This window comes from Rhipicephalus microplus, chromosome X (genome assembly GCF_043290135.1).
Source record: "Rhipicephalus microplus isolate Deutch F79 chromosome X, USDA_Rmic, whole genome shotgun sequence".
Lineage (NCBI taxonomy): Eukaryota > Metazoa > Arthropoda > Arachnida > Ixodida > Ixodidae > Rhipicephalus > Rhipicephalus microplus.
In genome coordinates this window covers 205,490,360-205,510,728 of record NC_134710.1, presented here as the reverse complement: position 1 = coordinate 205,510,728, position 20,369 = coordinate 205,490,360, and the positions used below count along the sequence as shown (strand labels likewise).

The 20,369-nt window shown below is 48.7% G+C and overlaps 1 protein-coding gene and 1 pseudogene across 3 annotated transcripts in view; both read right to left on the bottom strand.

Moving 5' to 3' along the window:
• LOC119187621 (ornithine decarboxylase) overlaps positions 1-20,369 on the bottom strand; it is a 109,607-nt gene that overhangs the window by 64,828 nt on the left and 24,410 nt on the right. For all 3 annotated transcript variants that reach the window (XM_075878498.1, XM_037435710.2, XM_075878497.1), the window contains one exon: positions 13,531-13,616. In XM_075878498.1, the coding sequence (XP_075734613.1) occupies positions 13,531-13,608 (78 nt within the window). In that variant the 5' untranslated portion in view covers positions 13,609-13,616. The remainder of the gene's footprint in view (positions 1-13,530; positions 13,617-20,369) is intronic.
• LOC142776941 (uncharacterized) lies at positions 3,794-7,059 on the bottom strand (annotated as a pseudogene).

Here is a 20,369-nt window from a genome sequence, read left to right as displayed (position 1 = left end):
CCCAAATACGGTTGCACGAATACTAGTAAAGAAAAAAAAACATTACACCATCTCCCGCTAAAGAGATCGTTTGAATAATATGTGGAGTTTAACGTTCCCAAACCATCTTGTAATTATGATAGACGCCGTAGTGGAGAACTCCGGAAATTTCGACCACCTGGGGTACTTTAACGCGCGCACCCAAATCTGAGCAGACGGGCCAGCAGGATTTTTGCCTCCATCGAAAATGCAGACGCTGCAGCCGGGATTCAATCCCGCGATTTGCGGGTCAGCAGCTGAGTACCTTAGCCACTAGACAACTGCGGCGGGGCCCCACTAACGGGAACCATGTGTAGATACTGTTAAGGTTAGAGGCTCCACCGACTGCGCTGGGTTCCTCGCGTCCAGGCAGGTGGTCGAAGACCTCGTCTTTCAGAAGAGCTGTTGTTGGAGAGAATCGGACTGTAGTTGCGAAGAGGAATACAATAGATTTATTACATTTGTGCAGTTTGAAAGTTGGGCCCAGATCTCCTCTTTCAGATATCTCCTTGCGTTTTTATCCCCCTCAAAACCCTAGAGTACAGGTCTAGGGAAACCAGAGACGACGTCTTCTTCCAATCAGCTGGCGAGTCCCACTTGTCAATCTGCTGGCCCCAGCCACAATACACACATAGACACACTTGTAATATTCTCGCGAAGTCGTCTCTTCGCGGTAAACAGGCTTCCAGCATGCTTGATGCGACGAGCGCGTCTTCTGGAAGCTCGATGACCACCTGCGGTGTCGAATGGGGGCCGCAGGCCCGGTTCACCCCTCAAACCAAAGAATGGGTCTGGGCAGCTGGCGTGAATCTGTGCGCAGACATCTTGTCAGCTGAAGACACACAGCCGCAGTCCGACGCCCACTTCCACGTATTTGAGTGCTCGGCGTCGTGGCCGTAATTGGGGCATGGAGGCTCGAAAAGTCACACTTCACCTCCGCACCAGTGACAATGGTGTGCTTCTGAGCCGTATTATACTCCTCACGCAAAACTGCAGAGCGCGCCTTTGGGCATTTCTTCTTGCTGCAAAGTGCACGGGGCTGCCCGCTTTGTTCGGTTCCGGTGCCCCACAGCGAATCGAGGCCCGGCGATCTTAACAGCTCCTCCGGGGCCAGGAAACTCTAGAACGGCCATAAACCCACTTGCTGGCCATAAAGAGAGGGTTTTGGAGACAAAGATGACTGCCGACATGCAGCTCGAAAACTCTCACACAAAAGGAGACAACATAAGAATGATCCAGGTGCCACAACACTACCCCGCAATAGCTCCCGGTGTCTGCTTTCAACTTACCAGGCCCATCAAACAAATATTCATAGAACAAACTCAAAATTGTTACCCTTAATAAATTTTCACCTGTGAGTGGTATTTCAAATAAAGCAAGCGACCATACTCCCCTTGAAAGTCCCACAAGAGAGAGAAATCGCCACATGTGTCAGTGTAAACCAACATGAGAACTACTTAAACAACGACCACACAATTAACAAGCAAATGGTTAAGTAATGGCTCTCTCTTTATAAATCAAATTATTCTGCTAAGTCATTGGCGTTTCTGTTCATTTGACTTTTTATACCGTATGAAAAAGTTGTCCTCTTGGAAGATAAGACTTCATCGGAGCAAGCGCCTATTTTTGATAGACATTTGGCGTTGCCACATCAGCCGACAGTGATCTGTCTCGAAAGCAAACTTCACTCTGTACAGGTAACAGGACAATTTCTGTGCCGCCCACACTAAGCATGCGCACTCCTTTTCTGTGACACTGTATGCCTCTTCCCTCACTGTCAACTTACGACTTGCATAGAGAATGGGATGTTCCTCTCCGTCCTCTCACACCTGACTCATTACTACACCCAATCCTCCGTCGCTCGCATCACACTGCACTACAAATTTCATAGTGTAGTCAGGCATTTGCAGCACTGGCCGTGACACCAACAATCTCTTAAGGGCTATAAAAGCTTCTCTTTCTCGGCATCCCAAGTTACTCTTTCGGGCTCTCGTTTTCGTAGCACATCTGTCAGTGGGTTGGCTAGCTGAGAGTAGCTGGGTACATACAGCTGGTAACACCCCGCCAATCCCAAAAAGGAGCGAATATCTCGCTCGTTCTGGGGTCACAGAAACTCAGCAATAGGCCCTATTTTGAGTTCGGACGGATTCCGGGTTCCTCTCTCCACCACGTGTCCAAGATATGTCACCTGCGAACAGCCGAAGCCGCATTTCTAGGCGTTGATGGTGAGCCCGCCTTGCGCAGCCTTGTTAACACAGTTCTCAAGTGTGCTACATGTTCTTCCCATGTTTTCGAAAAAAAAATGGCTATGTCGTTCAAATACACCACAGCGTAGTCATGCAAGTCTTTGAGTACAATATCCATCAACTACGAAAACTATATGGAGCATTCTTAAGTCCAAAGCTTAGCACAAGAGGGCGAAATGCACCCACCAGAGCAATTATTGCTGCATAGCGGCTGGCACTGTCTGACAACAGCACTTGCCAATATCCTCCTACTAAGTCAAGCGTCGAGATGTAATTAGCACCACTTACACTTTCGACCCGTTCCTCAATGTTCGGTATAGGGTACAGCTGATCCCTGGTGATTATATTCAACTTGCGATAATCGAAACAAGGACGCGGATCCTTACCCGGTGCCTGAACTATAATCATGGGTGACGAGTAATTACTTTCCACCGGCTCAATCACCCCAAGCTTCAGCATGCGCTCTATTTCATCCTCGATGGTCTGATGCTGTCGAAGAGAAACTATGTAAGGCTTCGATGTGATCGGCTCGGCTGATGTTAGTTTAACCTGTCGCTAAATCTGTCGCGAAATTCACTTCGCACTTCCTTCAGGTCCAATAAATGTCGTTCTTCGAGAACTCCATGACTCGCAGAGAGGCCCGAAATTTCCTCCACATTGCGGTCTGCGCCTGTGCACGCTGCCAACACAGGGAGATCGTCAGCTATTTCTTCGGGTATATTTACCAACATGTTGACAACCTCTCCTCTTTTGACATATTGTTTCATTAGGTTGCAATAATAAAGCTTAACTTTATTTTCTCGACCAGGCATTTTTAACAAATAGTCTTCGAAAGCTTATTCGCTAACTCTACTGGCCCCTCCCATTGAACTTACAGCCTGTTTTTCTTCGCAGGCCGCAAGATCATGACTTTATCACCCTCACTGAAAGTTCAACTCCCCGCAGTCCTATTGTAATACGCCTTCGCGCTTTCTTGAGACACCTTCATGCTTTTCTCAACCAATTTGCGTGCGGCACTTAAACACTCCAGGAGTTGCAGTATTTAAACCACGACAATCTGGCTCTCTTTTGTTCCCTCCCATAGCTCTCGCAACATTCGTAATGGGGACCGGAGAGTTCTCCCGTACATCAGCTTCGTCGGCGTGAATCTGGTGGCCTCATATGGGATGGTCCTCAATGCAAAGAGAGTTGCGGTTAGACAGCTCTCCCAGTCATCTCTGCGCTCGTAGCACAAGGCACGTAATACTCTTTTAAGAGCCGAGTGCTGTTTACCTATGCTGTTGGATTGGGGATGCGGAACTGTGTATCAGCCTTACGCCACAATTATTGAGAAACGTGGTTGTCAATGAACTAGTGAACACCATGCCCTGGTCTGCCTGGATTTCGGTGGAGAAACCGATGCGTGAAAAGGTCGTCAACAGCGCGTCCACTATCTCTGAGGAGCACAATTCCTTCAATGAAATCGCTTCCTGAAACTTAGTTGCCGGACATATCATCGTTAGGAGGTATCGGTATCCTGACTTTGACTGCTACAAATGTCCCACGGTATCATCTATCGCAAGTAGCCGGAAGAGCTCCGTGATTAGTTGAACGAGTTTCAAATAGATTTTCCATTTGTCCCCCGGTTTTCCAACCCGTTGGCAGGCATCACAAGATTTCATCTGCAACTCTACGTCCTTGAAACACCCAGGCCATGAGTACTCCATAAGAAGTTGATCTTTGGTTTTGTTCACTCCCAGAGGCCCCGGCCATCCTTTACCACGACACAGATTGAGAATATCTTGGTGGTACCTCTCGGGAATCGCCAACTGGTCAAGAATTTTGCCTTTCCTGTCTTTGTAATGCCTATATACCGAGGCCCCCTCCCCCCCCCCCCCCCTTTTTGTGCACAGTCACATTGCGTCTAGCGATTCCCTCTTTAGCCGTGAGCTGCAAACGCGCCTAAATGGGGTCTTTATTTTGCTCAGCACACAGCGAAATTCTGTCTACTTGCAAAAGCCTATCAAAACTAGTCGACCCCGGAGCTAACAGTAAACCTTTCTCGTCGCTCTCCGATTCGGGACCTTCTGTTTCAGCCTCTTCGCATCCCCTGCCGTCGAGGATTTCCCTCTCAAGTTCAACAGTTTTAAATCCTAACTATTCCTCCATCATTTACACCAATTTCAGAATTGTTTGCTTGCTTTGAGGTGCACGTGCCTGCTCCCAAGTTTTGCTTTAGCTGAGCGACAAGCTGACGGGTTTTAAACCGTGTGAACGCCTGCACCCTTCCCTCTCCAAATTTCTGACCACGTTCACGCAACAGCTGCTGAGATAGGTTAGAAAACAGACAGGGGTGCTCTAAGGGAACCATTTTCGAAACCGCAGTTTCGGTTGCGAATTCTCCGAACGGGCCGGAAATAGTGACTTTTGCCAATGGCAAGCAAACAATGTGCTCCTCTAGTATCTGCTTTATCCACGTTACCTTCCCTGTAAAATCTTCAGCGGCAACATTGAGCGGGTGCACTACGTCAATGGTAGCAGTGCTATATCTAAGTATTCAGCAGAATTTTGAATTAACCTTGAGCTCATGCATGTAAGGCCGAAGAAGCTCCAAGTTCTCATAGCTACTGTCCACGCATAAGAACACGGTACGTGGCTTCTTAAACTTTATTGCGATATGCCCGAACCCTTAATAATTGTAGTACCTCAAAGGTGGCCTTGCTTCGAATTCCCTTTTTTGCTGCCTTTTCAGACGCCTCTAATGTCAAGCCACCCTCGTTCGAGATGAGAGCCTTTTCTTGGGCATTTCTTGGGTCTTTCTCTACATTCCTGTTTTGTGCAGGTTTCTTAATGAGAAAATATTTCCGCGACGTATTCCCGCGCTCTAAGTGGCCCTCCTCCGCGTTCAGTTTCCTACGCCTCGCGCGCTAGTCTGCGACCTGAGCAGCCTTTTCGACCATGTGGACCCCATCTCGATCCTGTATCCATAGTTTCATTGATCGAAGAATGCGCAGCGAAAATCGTTCAAGACACATGCATTCAACGCTCCTGTCACGACTTTCGTAAACGTCTGCGCTCTTCAACCGCTCTATAAGGTTTTCAGCCCATATGCAAACTCTGCATAGTCCTCATCACCTTTTTTTTTGCCAAATCCTTAAACCTCTGACTAAACGCTTCTGTAGAAAGTCGGTACTTTTTATGGAGGGTCGACCTAACATTCTCGTAGTCGTCCATATCCTTCACGCTGAGTCTCGCCATAATATCGGCAGCTTCTTAAGGTAGCAACGTCAAAAGCCTCTGTGCCCACGTATCTGGAGCGCGGTTCAACTTTTCACAAGTTCCCTAAAAATGCACTACAAACAATCCTATGTCTTCTCCTATCTTAAGTGGCTGCATCCACTTGTCCATGCAATAGGATTCCCCCTTGCTTTCACTTAACGGAGTGCCGCTCACCGCTCCTTCTACTCGCAAACGCTGCATTTAAATTTCAAGCTCCAACTTCCTTATTTCTCTTTCCTGTATCTCTTTTTCGCGCGCTTTGTTCACTTATTCCTTCTTCAGAGCTTTATGAACAAGCTGCCAAGCGATTTCAATGCTCTCCGCACTGCAACCGCTTGCATCTATTTTCTTTAATAGATCGCACTTGTTTACCGCGTCATCGGATTCAACGGCCAGCTTCTCACATAACAGCAACAATGCTCTCTTCCTTAACTTCCTCACATCCAAGGTCACTGCTTTAAACGTTGGTTTGGCCCACTCAACGATGCTCACACAACCACACTTTGCATCGGAATCCTAATAGTTTCCCAGGAATTCAAACTTTTCACCTAGAGTTTAAAAGCCTGGCAGATCTCAGAGCGAAATCCAAACGCTAGCCCGCAGTTGCAGCGCCATGCCACCAAGCCCATCCCACAGCTGCCACCAGTTGTTGAGGTTAGAGGCTTCGCCGACTGCCCTGCTTTCTTCGCGTCCAGACAGGTGGTCGAAGACTTCGTCTTTCAGAAGAGCTGCTGTTCCAGAGAACCGAACTCAAGTTCCGAAGAGGAATACATGAGCTTTATTTACATTTGTACAGTTTGAAAGTTGGGTTCATATCTCCTCTCTCAGGCATCTGCTTGCGTTTTTATCCCCCTCAAAGTCCCTAGAGTCCGGGTCTAGGGAAACTGGGGACTACGTCTTCTTCCAATAAGCTGGCGAGTTCCACTTGTCAGTCTGCTGGCCCTACCCCCAACACGCACGCACGCACGCACGCACGCACGCACACACACACACACACACACACACACACACACACACACACACACACACACACACGCACGCACACGCACACGCACACGCACACGCACGCGCACGCGCACACGCACACGCACGCACACGCACACGCACACGCACACGCACACACACACGCACACACACACGCACACGCACACGCACGCACACGCACACGCACGCACACGCACGCGCACGCACACGCACACGCACGCACACGCACGGGCACGCACACACACACGCACGCACACACACGCACACACGCACGCACACACACACACACACACACACACACACACACACACACACACACACACACACACACATACGCACACGCACGCGCACGCGCACGCGCGCGTAATATGCTCGCGAAATTGTTTCTTCGCGCAAAACATGCCTCCAGCATGCTGGATGCAACGAGTGCGTCTTTTGGGAGCTTGATGACTATCCGCGGCGTCGAATGGGGGCCGCAGGCCCGGTTCGCCCCTTGCCCGAGAGCATGGTCTGGGCAGCTGGCGCGGATAGGCATCCTGTCAGCCGGAGACATAGCCACAGTCCGAGGCACCACTTCCTTGTATTTGGGCGCTCGGCGTCATTGCCATAATTGGGCATAGGGGCTCGAAGAGTCGCACTTCAGCTCCGCACCAGTGACAGTGGCGTGCTTTTGAGCCATGTTCGACCCCTCACGCCAAAATATTCTTTCTCCAAAGTGCACAGGGCTGCCCGCTTTGTTCGGTTCCGGCGCCCCGCATCGAAGGAAGGCTCAGCGATAAATGCGAAGCAGCGGGCGCTCACGCTTACACTGGCACCGACGCTGACGCTGGCGCTCACCGCGGCGTTGCGGAGGAGGGAAAACTAGGGAGGCCTAGTGATGGACTGGTGTTTTCTACTGGAATATATCAATCGCTGCTAATGGGCAGCAATTGACATGTTTAGCAGATTTTGATTGGATACAGAGACCCGCAGTCCCTTTTAGTTAACGCGCGCCCTGCGAATTTTTATTGCTCAGAAACGCACAGGAGAAATCTCCCGCCATGCAGCACTTCCTTGGACGTCAAGATCCAGTGCGGGGTGGCCAGTGAACGGTTGTGCAGCGCGAACATTTTTTCACTCATAATATATGGCAGCAGGAAAAACAGAGAACTAACTAGTTCGAGAACGAGGACACAGCGCATTCTTCCGACCAAAGTTTATTAGATTAGGACGCACGCATATATACACAGGTCAAACAAGAAAAGACAAAAACCAGGAAGAAAATATCAAAAGGGGAAATCTTCCAGAGGTTTTCCAAGGCAAGCTATAACCTCCTGAAGCCATATACGAGCTCCCTGAAGGTGACACCATCAAATTGGTAGACTTGATGCTGCTTTTTTTGAGACAACACTCTTGTTGGTGGTATGAGCCTCGTGAGCAGAAGCCATTGCTGGCCTTCTAGTTGGTGCACTCGAAGCTAGTGAAAAAGGCAATCACACACTCGGCCTTGCAGAAGACCTTGTGCAAGTCGGCTCACAACAAAGTGAATGACGTCTTTTTGGAGCAGGTGACCGACCTTAAGGTCACAGTGTTCACGCCGGACGTGGTGTTGTCCGTGACTGAAGGCTTGCTTAGGCACGTCAGAAATCCAAGGAGAAAGGAGGAGCGCAGAGTGGGATGGAGGGTGCAGGATTAAAAGAAGAAAGCTGTGGTGTCCTAAGTGCATGATGCTTCACATATGCTTAAGAAAATTGAAGAAAGCGTGGAGGTTCGTGTGGTTTTTTGGCCCCTGAGAAGCTTTCTGACCTGTGCAGCTCGAGATCTCAGATGAGAGAGAAAAGAGGCTACCCCACAGATCATAAGTGAAAGTTCGCACCATGCATTCAAAGTGTCGTGTACGTCATTGCTCTGACGTGTGGTAGTAAGTACGTAGGTCAGACGGGACGCTGTCTGAATGACAGACTTCGTGAGCACTATCATAGTGTTTACACTACAGTATCGGGGCACCTTGGCATTCATGTGCGGGACTGCAATTGTAGCCCTATCTTTGAAAAAAAAAAACGCGGTCCTTGCATGCAATCAGAACAAAAGGGCGAGGGGAATCATTGAGGCTGAGGAAATCAAGCAGTCTGGAGACGCATGCGTAAGCAGGTCTTCCTTGCACCTTCCTGATAAAGAGATTTTGTTTTTGGTGAGTCATAGAAGGGGGGTGGTGTTTGTGCTCGTGTGTGACTTACCGGCACTTCTTCAGATTTCACCTTTATATTTTTTCTTCCTGGTTTTTACTTTTCTTGCTTTGATTTTGTATATATACGCGCATCCCAATCTAATAAACTTTAGTAGGAAGAATTCACTGTGTCCTCGTTCTCTTGCTCGTTGGTTGTCTGTTTTTCGCGCTGCACTACATTATGTTTGACTTGTTCCAACACGCCCAAGAAGCAACGTTGCTGAGCAGTCGTTCTTTTCAATCAAGAAACTCGCTAGCAGACGCTGCCTGCCACCAGCGTTGGCAATCGAGGCAAGAGAGGGCGAACGTAGGAGAGGAGAAAGAGGGGGAGGGAACTTGCATGCGCAATGGTGGTGTAAACGCCACAGGGAAGAATACTTACAAGACTGGAGGAGCGAGCGTACCTTAGCAGTAGAGTTACTGTATATGCTACCTTTGGGTTGCAGATTTTCGCCACTGTTTCCCGGGCGCCGCGCACTCCACCTGCCCCAATTCAGCACCTCTATTTGTCGAGCGCCATCACGTGGTCACAAGTGGTTCATTTGCATTGCGAAGAAACCAACGATACGCAGACGACGCTGATGCTTGCCGATTCTGAGCAGATCAAGCGCGGTTGACATCAGCTGTTATTCTTCGCGCCGCGCTTCTTCGGTACGGTAGCTATGTTGCCTGTTAGTCGCAAAAAACAAGTGCATTCTATTTTGAATTGTACTACGTACAGCCCATGTAATTAGACGCGGATGCAGCGGGTGTTGCTATAGAAATATTAGTGTTCAGTGAGGAAGGAATCAACGCTTGGCTTCTTTTTATCTACCCACGGCACTGAAAAACTTACTCTATCTGTATTACCAAAAGATGCAGTGAATACGTTATACACGCAGAGTTGGCGAGCATGTGTCGGCTGCATACGTCTAAAGTGATCTTACGGATGAAACGCTAAAATCAAGGAAGAACTTAAACTAGATATATTCCAATGGAGTAGGTGTTGCAGCTAGCGTAAGAATTTAATGCAGCTTTCAAACCTCAAGTGAAAGGAACATTGGATGCGACAAGGCTGTTGAACAACAATTCACGTCAGCTGTCGGTGGCCGCGATTGTAATACAAGAGTTGAACAACTATAGCCCAAGTAGCCGTTCTTCTATGATACAAGTGCAATAAGAGAGCCGCATGTAACAAGGGCGTCGCACGGTCACTCTCGATCGTTGTCCAGCTTGATTCAGTTTAAGACAATAAAACCACCCCTCCACGGCGGTATAGTGGCTAAGGTACTCGGCTGCTAAACCGCAGGTTGCGGGATGGAATCTCGGTTTTGGCGGCTGCATTTCCCATGGAGGCGGAAAGGTTGTAGGCCCGTGTGCTCAGATTTGGGTGTACGTTAACGAACCCCGGGTGGTCGAAATTTCCGGAGCCCTCCACTACGGAGTTTCTCATAATCATATGGTGGTTTTGGGAAGTGAAACCCCGCATATCAATCATTAAGTCAAGACAATAAAACTATACCTTGCTTCCTCACCGAGTCATCGAAAGAGCACAAGGTGACTAAAAAATTCCATCCCTGACTTTCTCAATTGCAATAAAAATTGCAAAAATAATTTCATATCTTTAAATGGGGAAAACAGCGAAACAGAAGACGAAGCTAATGTGTGACAAACTATAAATATCTCACTGGTTCAGCGAGCTGACGCAATTTGTTTCATTGTTACCTATCAAGAACGTAAGCATACAGTGATAGCTTCTAGGCGTGACCGGACCAACTGAGTTTTGCTGATACCTTCATAAAAATAGAAGGAAAGCGAAAAAATTAAATAAAGCAATGCTAGTAATCAAAAGCGCGGGTACTGTTCCGGCGTGGGTGGTGAGTGGCTTTCTCGCAAGGCATTTAAAACCAAGATGGCTTACCTTGGCACAACTCTGCTACCTAAAGGTAGCGTATACAGTAGCACTAGTTATCAGACGTTGCGAGGCACGAGAAAGCAAGCGCAGAAGAAAGTAGGGAGGATACGCGCATGCGCAATGGCTGTGGTAATGCCGCTGGGAGGAATGCCTAGAGGAGAAAGAGTGGGAGCGAGCGCAAACAGGTGATAGAAGTGGAGAGAGTAACGCGCAGATGTTAAACAGCGGGAAGGAGGAGAGTTGCACATGCGTAGTGTGAGTGACATAGCGACTTGCTCGGCACCTAGACCCGAGCAAGGGATGCTTTGCACCCTAAAGGGGCCCTGCAACACTTTTTGAGCATGGTCAGAAAACGATGACGATCGGTAGTAGAGGCTCCCGACAACACGCGAGCCAAATATTATAGCGCAGCACGCGGCCTGTAATTCACAATAAATTAACAAAGTTAGCTAAAAATTGCTTTCTATTCTCTTGACAAATGACGGAATATGTCCAGAAATCACACGTGAATTCCCTATCTATCAGCCATTGGCTGATTTAGACATGGCGCGCTCACCCGTTACAGAGATCGCTGTGGGAGGCCGCGGCTTGTCCACGTCTGTGCGCGCGAACACACCAAAAAAGTGGCGGATTCAAAGAAAAAAAGAAGAAAAAAAAGTGCTGAAGACCACGAGGCGCATGTGACGTTTTTGTCGGGACGAGAGAAGAGAGAGAATGCTATTGCAGCATGCGACAAACCCTTGTAACTCCACTCGCACTGGGCGGATTCCTAAATTTTTTGCAGCACTGAATTTGTGAAGCAATAAGCTTTTGCAGCAAACTCATTCCCTGGTAACTTGAAGAAGCGTGTCAGGGCCCCTTTGAAGGTAGTGAAAATAACGTGATACCACGTCACCGTCTTACTGCTATGTCATCGAAAAGGAAGAAGATGGTTCTAGCGAAGCACAAATTTTTTGTAGCTGGACCTTTGAAGCAAGCACTGAGCGGGCGTGTTTAGACTGTAAAACAATGGTAACCATACAAGAAAAAAATGCACTGCATGTGCACCGAATGGACGAGAACAAACTGCAGGAAAACGATCGCACGAGTGCGTAGAACGCCCCGCCTGCACTACCCGACAATACATGAGCAAAACAAGACCCTAGAGCAAAATTTATTGCGTGACGCATGCACACTCTAAGGCGAAATACCCTAAAATTGAGTAACGGAGCCCAATAGGCGCGCGCGATGAATGGTTAGACTGTTGAGGAGCAACCAAAGAGGGAAGCGTGCTGCGCGAAACCACTTAGTCTCCCAACACGCTCCAAAGGAATGAACCGCCCGGGGTTGCAGGCAGCGCGAAAAGCGTTGCAAAGGTGACCAGCCCTCCTTCTACTCCCTTCTCCTCCTCTGTTGGCTCAGTCTTTCCCCGTATTTTGCCGGCGACAGTTGGCGTTGCGTCACGCTCGGAGTGCTCGACCACAGCTGCCTGGATTCGACGGTCTAAGAATTACGACGTGGTGCTTGTGTGTACGCTTGGATGAGCGTGGGCTGCTGATTTTGCGTTTCGCAGCACCCTTGAAGTCTGCAGGAAGTCTCGACACGTCACCACGCCGCTCTGTATAACTCTGGCTTCAAGATAGTCACGACCAACACACGACAGCAACAGCTTGAAGGGCAATATGGCGACCGAGAAGACAACAGGCCTATTGGATATTTACTTCAGTCCGACTCAGGGCAAAAACAGCGCTATATTCTAAGGCAAGGAGGTTATCATTCTTTATTCTACTCTACTTGTCGCGTGTGCGATACGGATCGCGCTTGCCGGCAACGGGCTCAGTCGTGTTGTATATCGCACGCACGAAATGCATCGCGAAGGTCAGCTTCGGCGTCTGCAGTTCACCTGTGCTTTGCGACCACCTGAACATTGGCCATCACTGCCGTCGGCCTCCCGTACGCTCACTCATCGGGTGCTCGCCTGTCTTCGCCGCCGCGATGAGCTCCGGGCTGACGATATTAGGCTGAGACCTCGTCGCTGTGTTGGGAGTCATCGAAAACACGTTGCGGGTTCTCGTAAAGAGCTTGGTTGTAGTATATCGCGCGCTGTAAATGCACCTGCACGGGCTGGCGGGGCTTTCGCTAGCGTCGGAACTAACTGAAAGTTTGTCGCCATTACAGTTGGCTTTCTCGTCAGTCGGTCGCAAGCAGCTCGGCGCCGTCCGTTGGCCGTGGCGGTGGACTCGCGTTTGCGTGCTGCACTCGCTTGAGTTTGTGGAAAAGGGCCGCATTATTGTCGATTTCTTCGACGCTAGCTCCAAACCAGCTCGGCGCTGTTCGTGGCGGTGGCCAAGCGTACGCTCGCTCTCCTGTTCGAAGTTCGCTGGCGGCAGACATTCCGCGTGCAGCGCCGTGTTTGGTCTCGCGTTCGCTTGCTCGAGCTGAACGACGTCGCTCGCTTAGGACTCGCCGACTTGTTAGCGGCACGGTGGCTCGCGGAGGTTTGGCTGCGGCTGCCGCTCCTAAGCTGTTGCGCTACGGGGATCGAAATGAGTCTTCCACCATTTGTCAAGGGAAGGGAAAACAATAATGTTTTGCTGTTTTTGATAATTTGTTGCAAATTCCAGGCTGCGTGCTGCGCTATAACATTTGGGTCGCGTGTTAACGGGAGTGTCTACTCCCGATCTTCAGCGTTTTTTGACCATGCTGAAAAAGTGTTGCAGGGACCCTTTAGTGGTTTGTCTGCATCATCTCACATTTATTAGTTTACCTTTATAATCTATTGTGTCATGACGCATGCACATGTAGTACTTGGTGCACAGGGCATGAGAGGATCGTATAAAATAAACGTTGGTTGGAAGCGAAGCACTAGCACTGTCGTATGTGTTCTAATTTTGCTCGTCGATCACGCTGTTTACATACGCTGCAATGGATTTGCTTTCGTTTACCTGTTGCTGGATGACGTCCCTAGCTACGTTGACAACGCTGTCGTCGACGTAGATACCGGTGTATGATGGGTCAGACATCTCTTGAGCTGTACAGAGACCAATAATTGCATCAGAATCACTCCCGGTAAAAAACACAGGGCTTAGCGTTATCACATAAGAAAGCATTGAACAAATGACACAAATCACTGACAACATCTATTAGGCTTAGCAGGTTTGTTTAGTGATAATATCTGCTGAGGCATGAAAACAGCTCACTGCTATTGAGGCCACCGAGTTACATAGGTATCACCATGCTATAGCGTATCCGTGCAGAAAGAATCATGGGACCTTCATGACTTTTTTTATAGCGTTATCACTCTTCCACCACATGAAACACAAAAGAGAGTGTAAATTTCAGTCGGGGCAGTGTCGTGCTGTTGCGCTCCGTAGTCGGCCTTGGTCCAGGGGCCCTGTGGCGTTGGCTGCCCCTCTCGCCGTCACCCCCAGCTCTGACTAGACCCATTGGAGTTGATTAGCGCTACATTCCATTGCTGTGGTATAATATACCTTTACAGATACCGCGGAGCATACCATTCTATACCATAACGTACTGGTGAAGCCAGAAGGAGGGGGTGGGGGAGTTATTCCCTTCACCATTTTTCTATTTCGCATGTGCATATTACACGTAAATACATACATATAGGAATGCGCGTATGTACAGGGTTTGCCAAAAGTTTCAAGGCCAAAACACCCGGTTGAGGAGCAGCAGCCAACTGCTATCGGAGAAATTTATGCAGCGCGAGGCAAAAAAACAGACACAGAAAGGAATAGACTTCGAGGACAGAGCGCTACTAGCAACAACATGTTTATTTTCGACCTCCAAGCCGCTTTTAAGCCATAATCGTCAGGCGAGCAAGCAGATAAGCACGTGTATTCAGATAAATGCACGAAAATGTCATCTACCTACAAGAAAAAACGATTACTCCCATTTCATCCCGGTCATTGCAAACTAACCAAGAGAGCCATCGTGACGACTTGCCTCAAAAACGCATTGAACAAGTCATGTGCGCACCTTATGAAGCAGAGCTTCCATAATCAGATCACACGTTTGCAAGGATCGGGCTATCCGGATCATGTTTTAGTTTCAGTTGGGGAAATAGAGTTGAAAATGTGTCACGGGTCCCGTTAATTAGGGAGGCGATCGCCGGGCTAATTCCAAGGGCCGAAGTATCGGCCCCCCGAACCACACCACGAAAGCGTGGACAGTTTAGAAGTGGTCCTATTTGGCGCGCCAGTGGACGCCGGCTGTAGCCCAAAGAACAAGTCAGAGCCGAGAGTTGATAAACAAAATAAAATTATATTCTCAATAATAGCAGATCAAAAACAATACACAAGTATGCACACTCCACAATAGTTGAGTACAAGATGTCTCCAATCAAACAACGTACTACACAGTACAATCAGCCACACTCGAAACAACGGACACAGACAACAATACGTACTACAATGCAGTCGCACGCATTGAACAACCAAGATACTTAAAGACTAAAGAGATAGAAAACCTATTCAGTCCAAAATTCTTGGAACAAAAGTCTGGATGATACTCTTCCGAGAATCACTCACTCAAAGTCCAGCGTTGTTGTCGTTCCGCTGCTCCCGAAGTTTTTCTTCCAGAAAACCTCGACTGCCCCCGAAGTTTCTCTTCTAGAAAACCTCGCGTCTTCACTTGGCCACTCTCCAAGCTTCAACCTTTTTCGCCGGAAACATGTCGGCTTCACACACGCAGCTGATGCCACGCGTCTTCGCTCGATAGCGGTAGACACACGCTCTTGCCTGTAGCTCGAGCTTTCACCCCTCAGGTGGAAATTCTCTTCTCCTGCTTTGTCACTACGGACAAAACCTTCGCCGACTACACGGCGGAATACCCTACGCGCTCTGGCGCTAACTTCCGTCTTCTCCTGATCTCTCATCTCAGCTGCTCGATTAAATACCTTCCGCGCGAGATTCCAGAAAATTCTCATCATTTCGTCGGCGCGATGCGCAGCTAAGGCTGGGGGAAAGGGCGAGATGATTGGAAGGCCGTCCGCGACAGATGACGCGACCCGGCATCACCCCGCCCCTTTCCATCTAGAACATTCGAGGGCTACCTCGGGCGCCGTTGAGAGGAGGTTCGTCGGTGAACCCATGCTTCCGAGGGGAGAAGGACGCGTGCCCGGGGAGTCTTTGGATGCTTTTTTTTATCGTTGACCTCGCGGCGTCACTCCGGCGTTTCGTCGCGAGAATTTGGCGGCGCGCCCTTTTTTGAGCGCTCGTTTTGTGACAAAAGGATTCGCACAAGTTCAAGCTAATCTAATGTTCATGTCGATTCACCGGCACAATCAAGACGCACGGCCATAATTCCATATGTTCACCAGCTGTCACATAACCTAAAGAAAGTGGCTCTTCGGGACAATATTAGGGTGCTATTTTCAGTACGTGATAAACTTGGGAAATTGTGTGTACTGACGAATCAGTCACGTGGGGAAAGGGTGTTGTGCACAAAAAGGCATACACACAAATTTGTGGAGTGCATTTCGTTCGTCATTTATCTTATTCTGTTCACATGTGGGAAAAAATATGTCGGTCAAACCAGTAAATGTGTGAATGAGTGATTGAGAGAACACAATTACAAGGCGGATAAACTGCCACCAGAAGGTTTTCTCGCTCTTCACATTCACGCGTGTGGGTGCCGGCCTTTGTTCCAGAGTACAATCATTGTTGGTCGGCATAAGGATGAGATGACTCGGTTGATCCTAGAAGCCGAACCTATTGATCCTCTTGGAGATGTATGTATTAGCAAGCCTTCAATTGCCTTGTCACCCAAGGAAGTGGGTGACAAGGCATTCCTGCGTACGCAGTGATACGCGATTTTATCTGTGATGTTTTTTTGTTGTCCTATTTATGCTTTTTTTCTTGTAGGTAGACGACATTGTCGTGCATTTATCTGAATACAGGTGCTTATCTGCTTGCTCGCCTGACGATTATGGCTTAAAAGCGGCTTGGTGGTCGAAAATAAATATGTTGCTAGTAGCGCTCTGTCCTCTCAGTCTATTCCTTCCTGTGTCCGTTTTTTCGCCTCACTATACATAAATTTCTTTCAAATGTTTCACCAACAAGCCCACATCGCCACTCTTGCTATCGGGGTGCTGTTATCGCAATTATGCCTTGGGGCCAGTAGGCACCGAGCAAAATGCGGGCAGGGGGCCATGCATCGTTCTCCCTTTCTTGATATTCAAGAGAAATCGAGGAAAAAAACACGATGTGTTACGTTCCCTCCCTGTCCATTCTTCGAATAGGTGACCAGTAAAAGAGCGAGAGATTGTGCGATGCACCGCCCCGCCGTGGTGGTCTAGTGGCTAAGGTACTCGGCTGCTGACCCGCAGGTCGCGGGTTCGAATCCCGGCTGCGGCGGCTGCATTTCCGATGGAGGCGGAAATGTTGTAGGCCCGTGTGCTCAGATTTGGGTGCACGTTAAAGAACCCCAGGTGGTCTAAATTTCCGGAGCCCTCCACTACGGCGTCTCTCATAATCATATGGTGGTTTTGGGACGTTAAACCCCACATATCAATCAATCATTGTGAGATGCACCGTCTGCTACAGGCTTCCCGTTCGAGAAGAGTAGACGACGGCGAACCGCTTCGCCGCTAGCCTCAAATTATTCGTGATTTGCGCGAGCAGTGGCTCGTTTATCTTCGTCCTGATAAACCATGGTTGGTTGTTCAGCCATTGGCTGCTCCAACTCAAGCGTGAATGGCAAACGCAGGTATAATTCCCATGGAACGAATAAAAAAAATGAGGTGGGCCGCGGCTGTGAACTGAGCCACAGCGACAGGCAGCCTTTGAGTAGGGAACGTTGAAGCCAAAGTGTGCGTAAACCATTTTATCACACGTACGTGTGTATTCCACACTAAAAAAAGTTAACGCATGAATTGGCCGCGAGTATTATATTGACAAATAAATTGTCGCGCAGGTGCGCCTAGCAAAGATATTAAGAAAACACGCGGGCGAAATCTACCTGCCATACGAGATGAGCGCCGGCCATTGCACCCATGTATGTGAAAAAAGAAAACGCGAAAGCTTCACTCAAGAGTAAGTTTACACGATGCGCTGGACGAGCCAATTTGCGTTTATCTTGGTCAAACTGTGCGCCAAAAGGGCACCCAAAGGAAGAAGTTCGTTAAACAAGCGCATGGTTTCGATTATTCGGCACTGTCTATGTCTGACTGTATTTGTTATGTGCCGCCGTGCCGCGCAGTTTGACCAAGATCAGCGTTCAAATAAGCATCTGGCTTCGACTAAGAAGTGCATCTTATAGAGTGCTGGAGGCTAGAAAAAAAAAAAAGATATGTTAACGCGCTCAATAAGTGCTGCGCTTCATGCCGATCGAACGATGATGTCTACCGAAGCAGTGATCCCAAAATGAACTTTTACCACACTGCTACAATCATCCGCATCCTCTGAGATCTTTAAAATGGTAATTTTTTATCTGCACTGACGTATCATACAATGAAAACTGTTTTCTGTTACGATTGATCTGCTAGCAAAACTGACAGTACCCCCGAGCAGCATAAAATCATTGCAGATCATTTTAGTGCGATAAATAAGCTTTCTTACCGTTCATGGCTTTCGTAGCTTGTCATCGGCACAGTCACGGTTAGCAAAAAAAAAAAAAACAACTTCTAAAGCACTGAAATTGCACGGAGACGAGTTTTTTCTTCAACGTAGTGGTACAAAAACGCTTGCGTGCCATTGCTTACCCGCGTGGTGCGTCGAACCGGAAGCCGTCGTATCCCACAGTTCCCTACGATTGCCAATATTACCGGTCACCTATTGTATACTATATTGTGCAGCGCTGCTTATTCCACAAAGGTGATCCAACAGGCACCGGCACAAGTGCTCCTCTATATATTTCAGGCTCCCCCCATGTTCGAATTGACCTGCGCAGATGGTTGAGAGAGCCACCACTGTGCCAATGAAAATATAAAAAGCATGATATTGGGGGAAGCCAAAAACTCGGTAATCTATACGTTGTTTAGCTAAATGGGACCACTAGCATGATGCGTCAGCTTCCCGGAACACGGCCACCTCGCTACAGGCTGCACGATGTAAAAATTTGAAGAGCGAGCAGTGAGGAAACATATCGCATCATGGTTATTTCCCGCGTTCTTATCAAGGAGAGCAGGATAAAAAAAAGGACGCCCCCCCCCCCCCCCCCCTGCATACACCCACTCCACGCCAGTGCGAGTCAAGGTGCGATTGTGATAACAGCATCCTAAGAGCCGTTACAAGCGCGATCCGCACAGCCGCACCCAATCAGAGGGTGAGAGAACGTCGCCAATTGGCTTATTATTGTGATAGCAATTATATGGACACTCTTGATTGCTTGATTGATATGTGGGGTTTAACGTCCCAAAACCACCATATGAATGAGAGACGCCGTAGTAGAAGGCTCCGGAAATTTCGACCACCGGTGGTTCTTTAACGTGCAGCCAAATCTGAGCACACGGGCCTACAGCATTTCCGCCTCCATCGGAAATGCAGCCGCCGCAGCCGGAATTTGACCGCGCGACCTGAGGGTCAGCAGCCGAGTACCTTAACTACTAGACCACCGCGGCGGGACTATATGGACACTCTCGGCTGTATTTCGCCGCCGGTGTTGGCGTCAACGTGATGCATCGTATATTTATAAGTATTTATATGTTCGAAAGCGCAAAAAAATCCAGAAAAAAAAAGACTGGCGCGCGGAATCAAATGTGGGACCTCCACGTCATGAATGCGAGGCGTTCACCACTGAGCCACCGAAGGGTACTGTCTTGAACGCTCACACGGCAAGCTATTTATATCTACCATTTACCGCTGTTGGCGGGCATCTCGGGAGAGAAGTATCGTGCTTTCAGCATTATCAGCAAAATGGCGCAATGAGCGCGTCACGGCTCTCATCACTCACGCGTACTTTGGCCCGAAGAGAGAAGGGGAGTGGACACTCTGTCACGCACCCTTATATAGAGGTGAGGACGAGGGGATGATCGTACGTCTCGGCTGACTGGGGCTTTACCTGGAACAATTCTGTGGTAGTTACGGGGCGCATAATGGTCACTGAAATCAGTGAAGTTTCCATTTGCGAAAAGCGCGTGCTCTTCAGACACAGCGAAGTAACTACTGAGACGCTTATTCGCGTTCATCTGCACCTGCGAGCACGTTTCGTGCGCCATTTGTGCGTAAGAAACGCGGGGCACATTTCGATCTGCTTGCCTTTCTGCGAGTGGCCTTCCAAGTTGTTGCTATCGCGTTCATTGCTTCGCCTTTGTGGCAAAGATTCGACTTTTTTGTACCTCTCTTCCGTGCGGCAGGAGTCCCGGGACGTGCGTTGTGGCTGTGCGGGTAGCGTTGGAACGGCCCTAATAGCAGCGAGCTGCTGCTTTTCGGTCGGGCTTTGCGGCCTGGCAACTTTTGACAACCCCTGTACATAAAGTATGGTTACCACCCTCCAACCGAAAAAATTATGCGACACATGCTGGAACATAAGTTTTGCCCTTCATCACGCACCTTTCTTCAATTTATATCTCAAAATTACTTTTTCTTGCCTGCGCGCACTCGTAGCCAATGGACCCACGTGTAGAGCCAGTGAAAATAACTGATCGTACAAAGCTCTTATTGTAGTGATACGTGTGCGTACATAGTTCTAAGGAAAATGTACGTGTGAATCAATTTCAGGGCAAGTCATACGTAAGGGGAGTTTGAAAATATTTCACGAGGAGGCGCCTTATAAAACAAGGTACTTAAATTGATGGACTGCGGCGGCTGCATTTCCGATGGAGGCG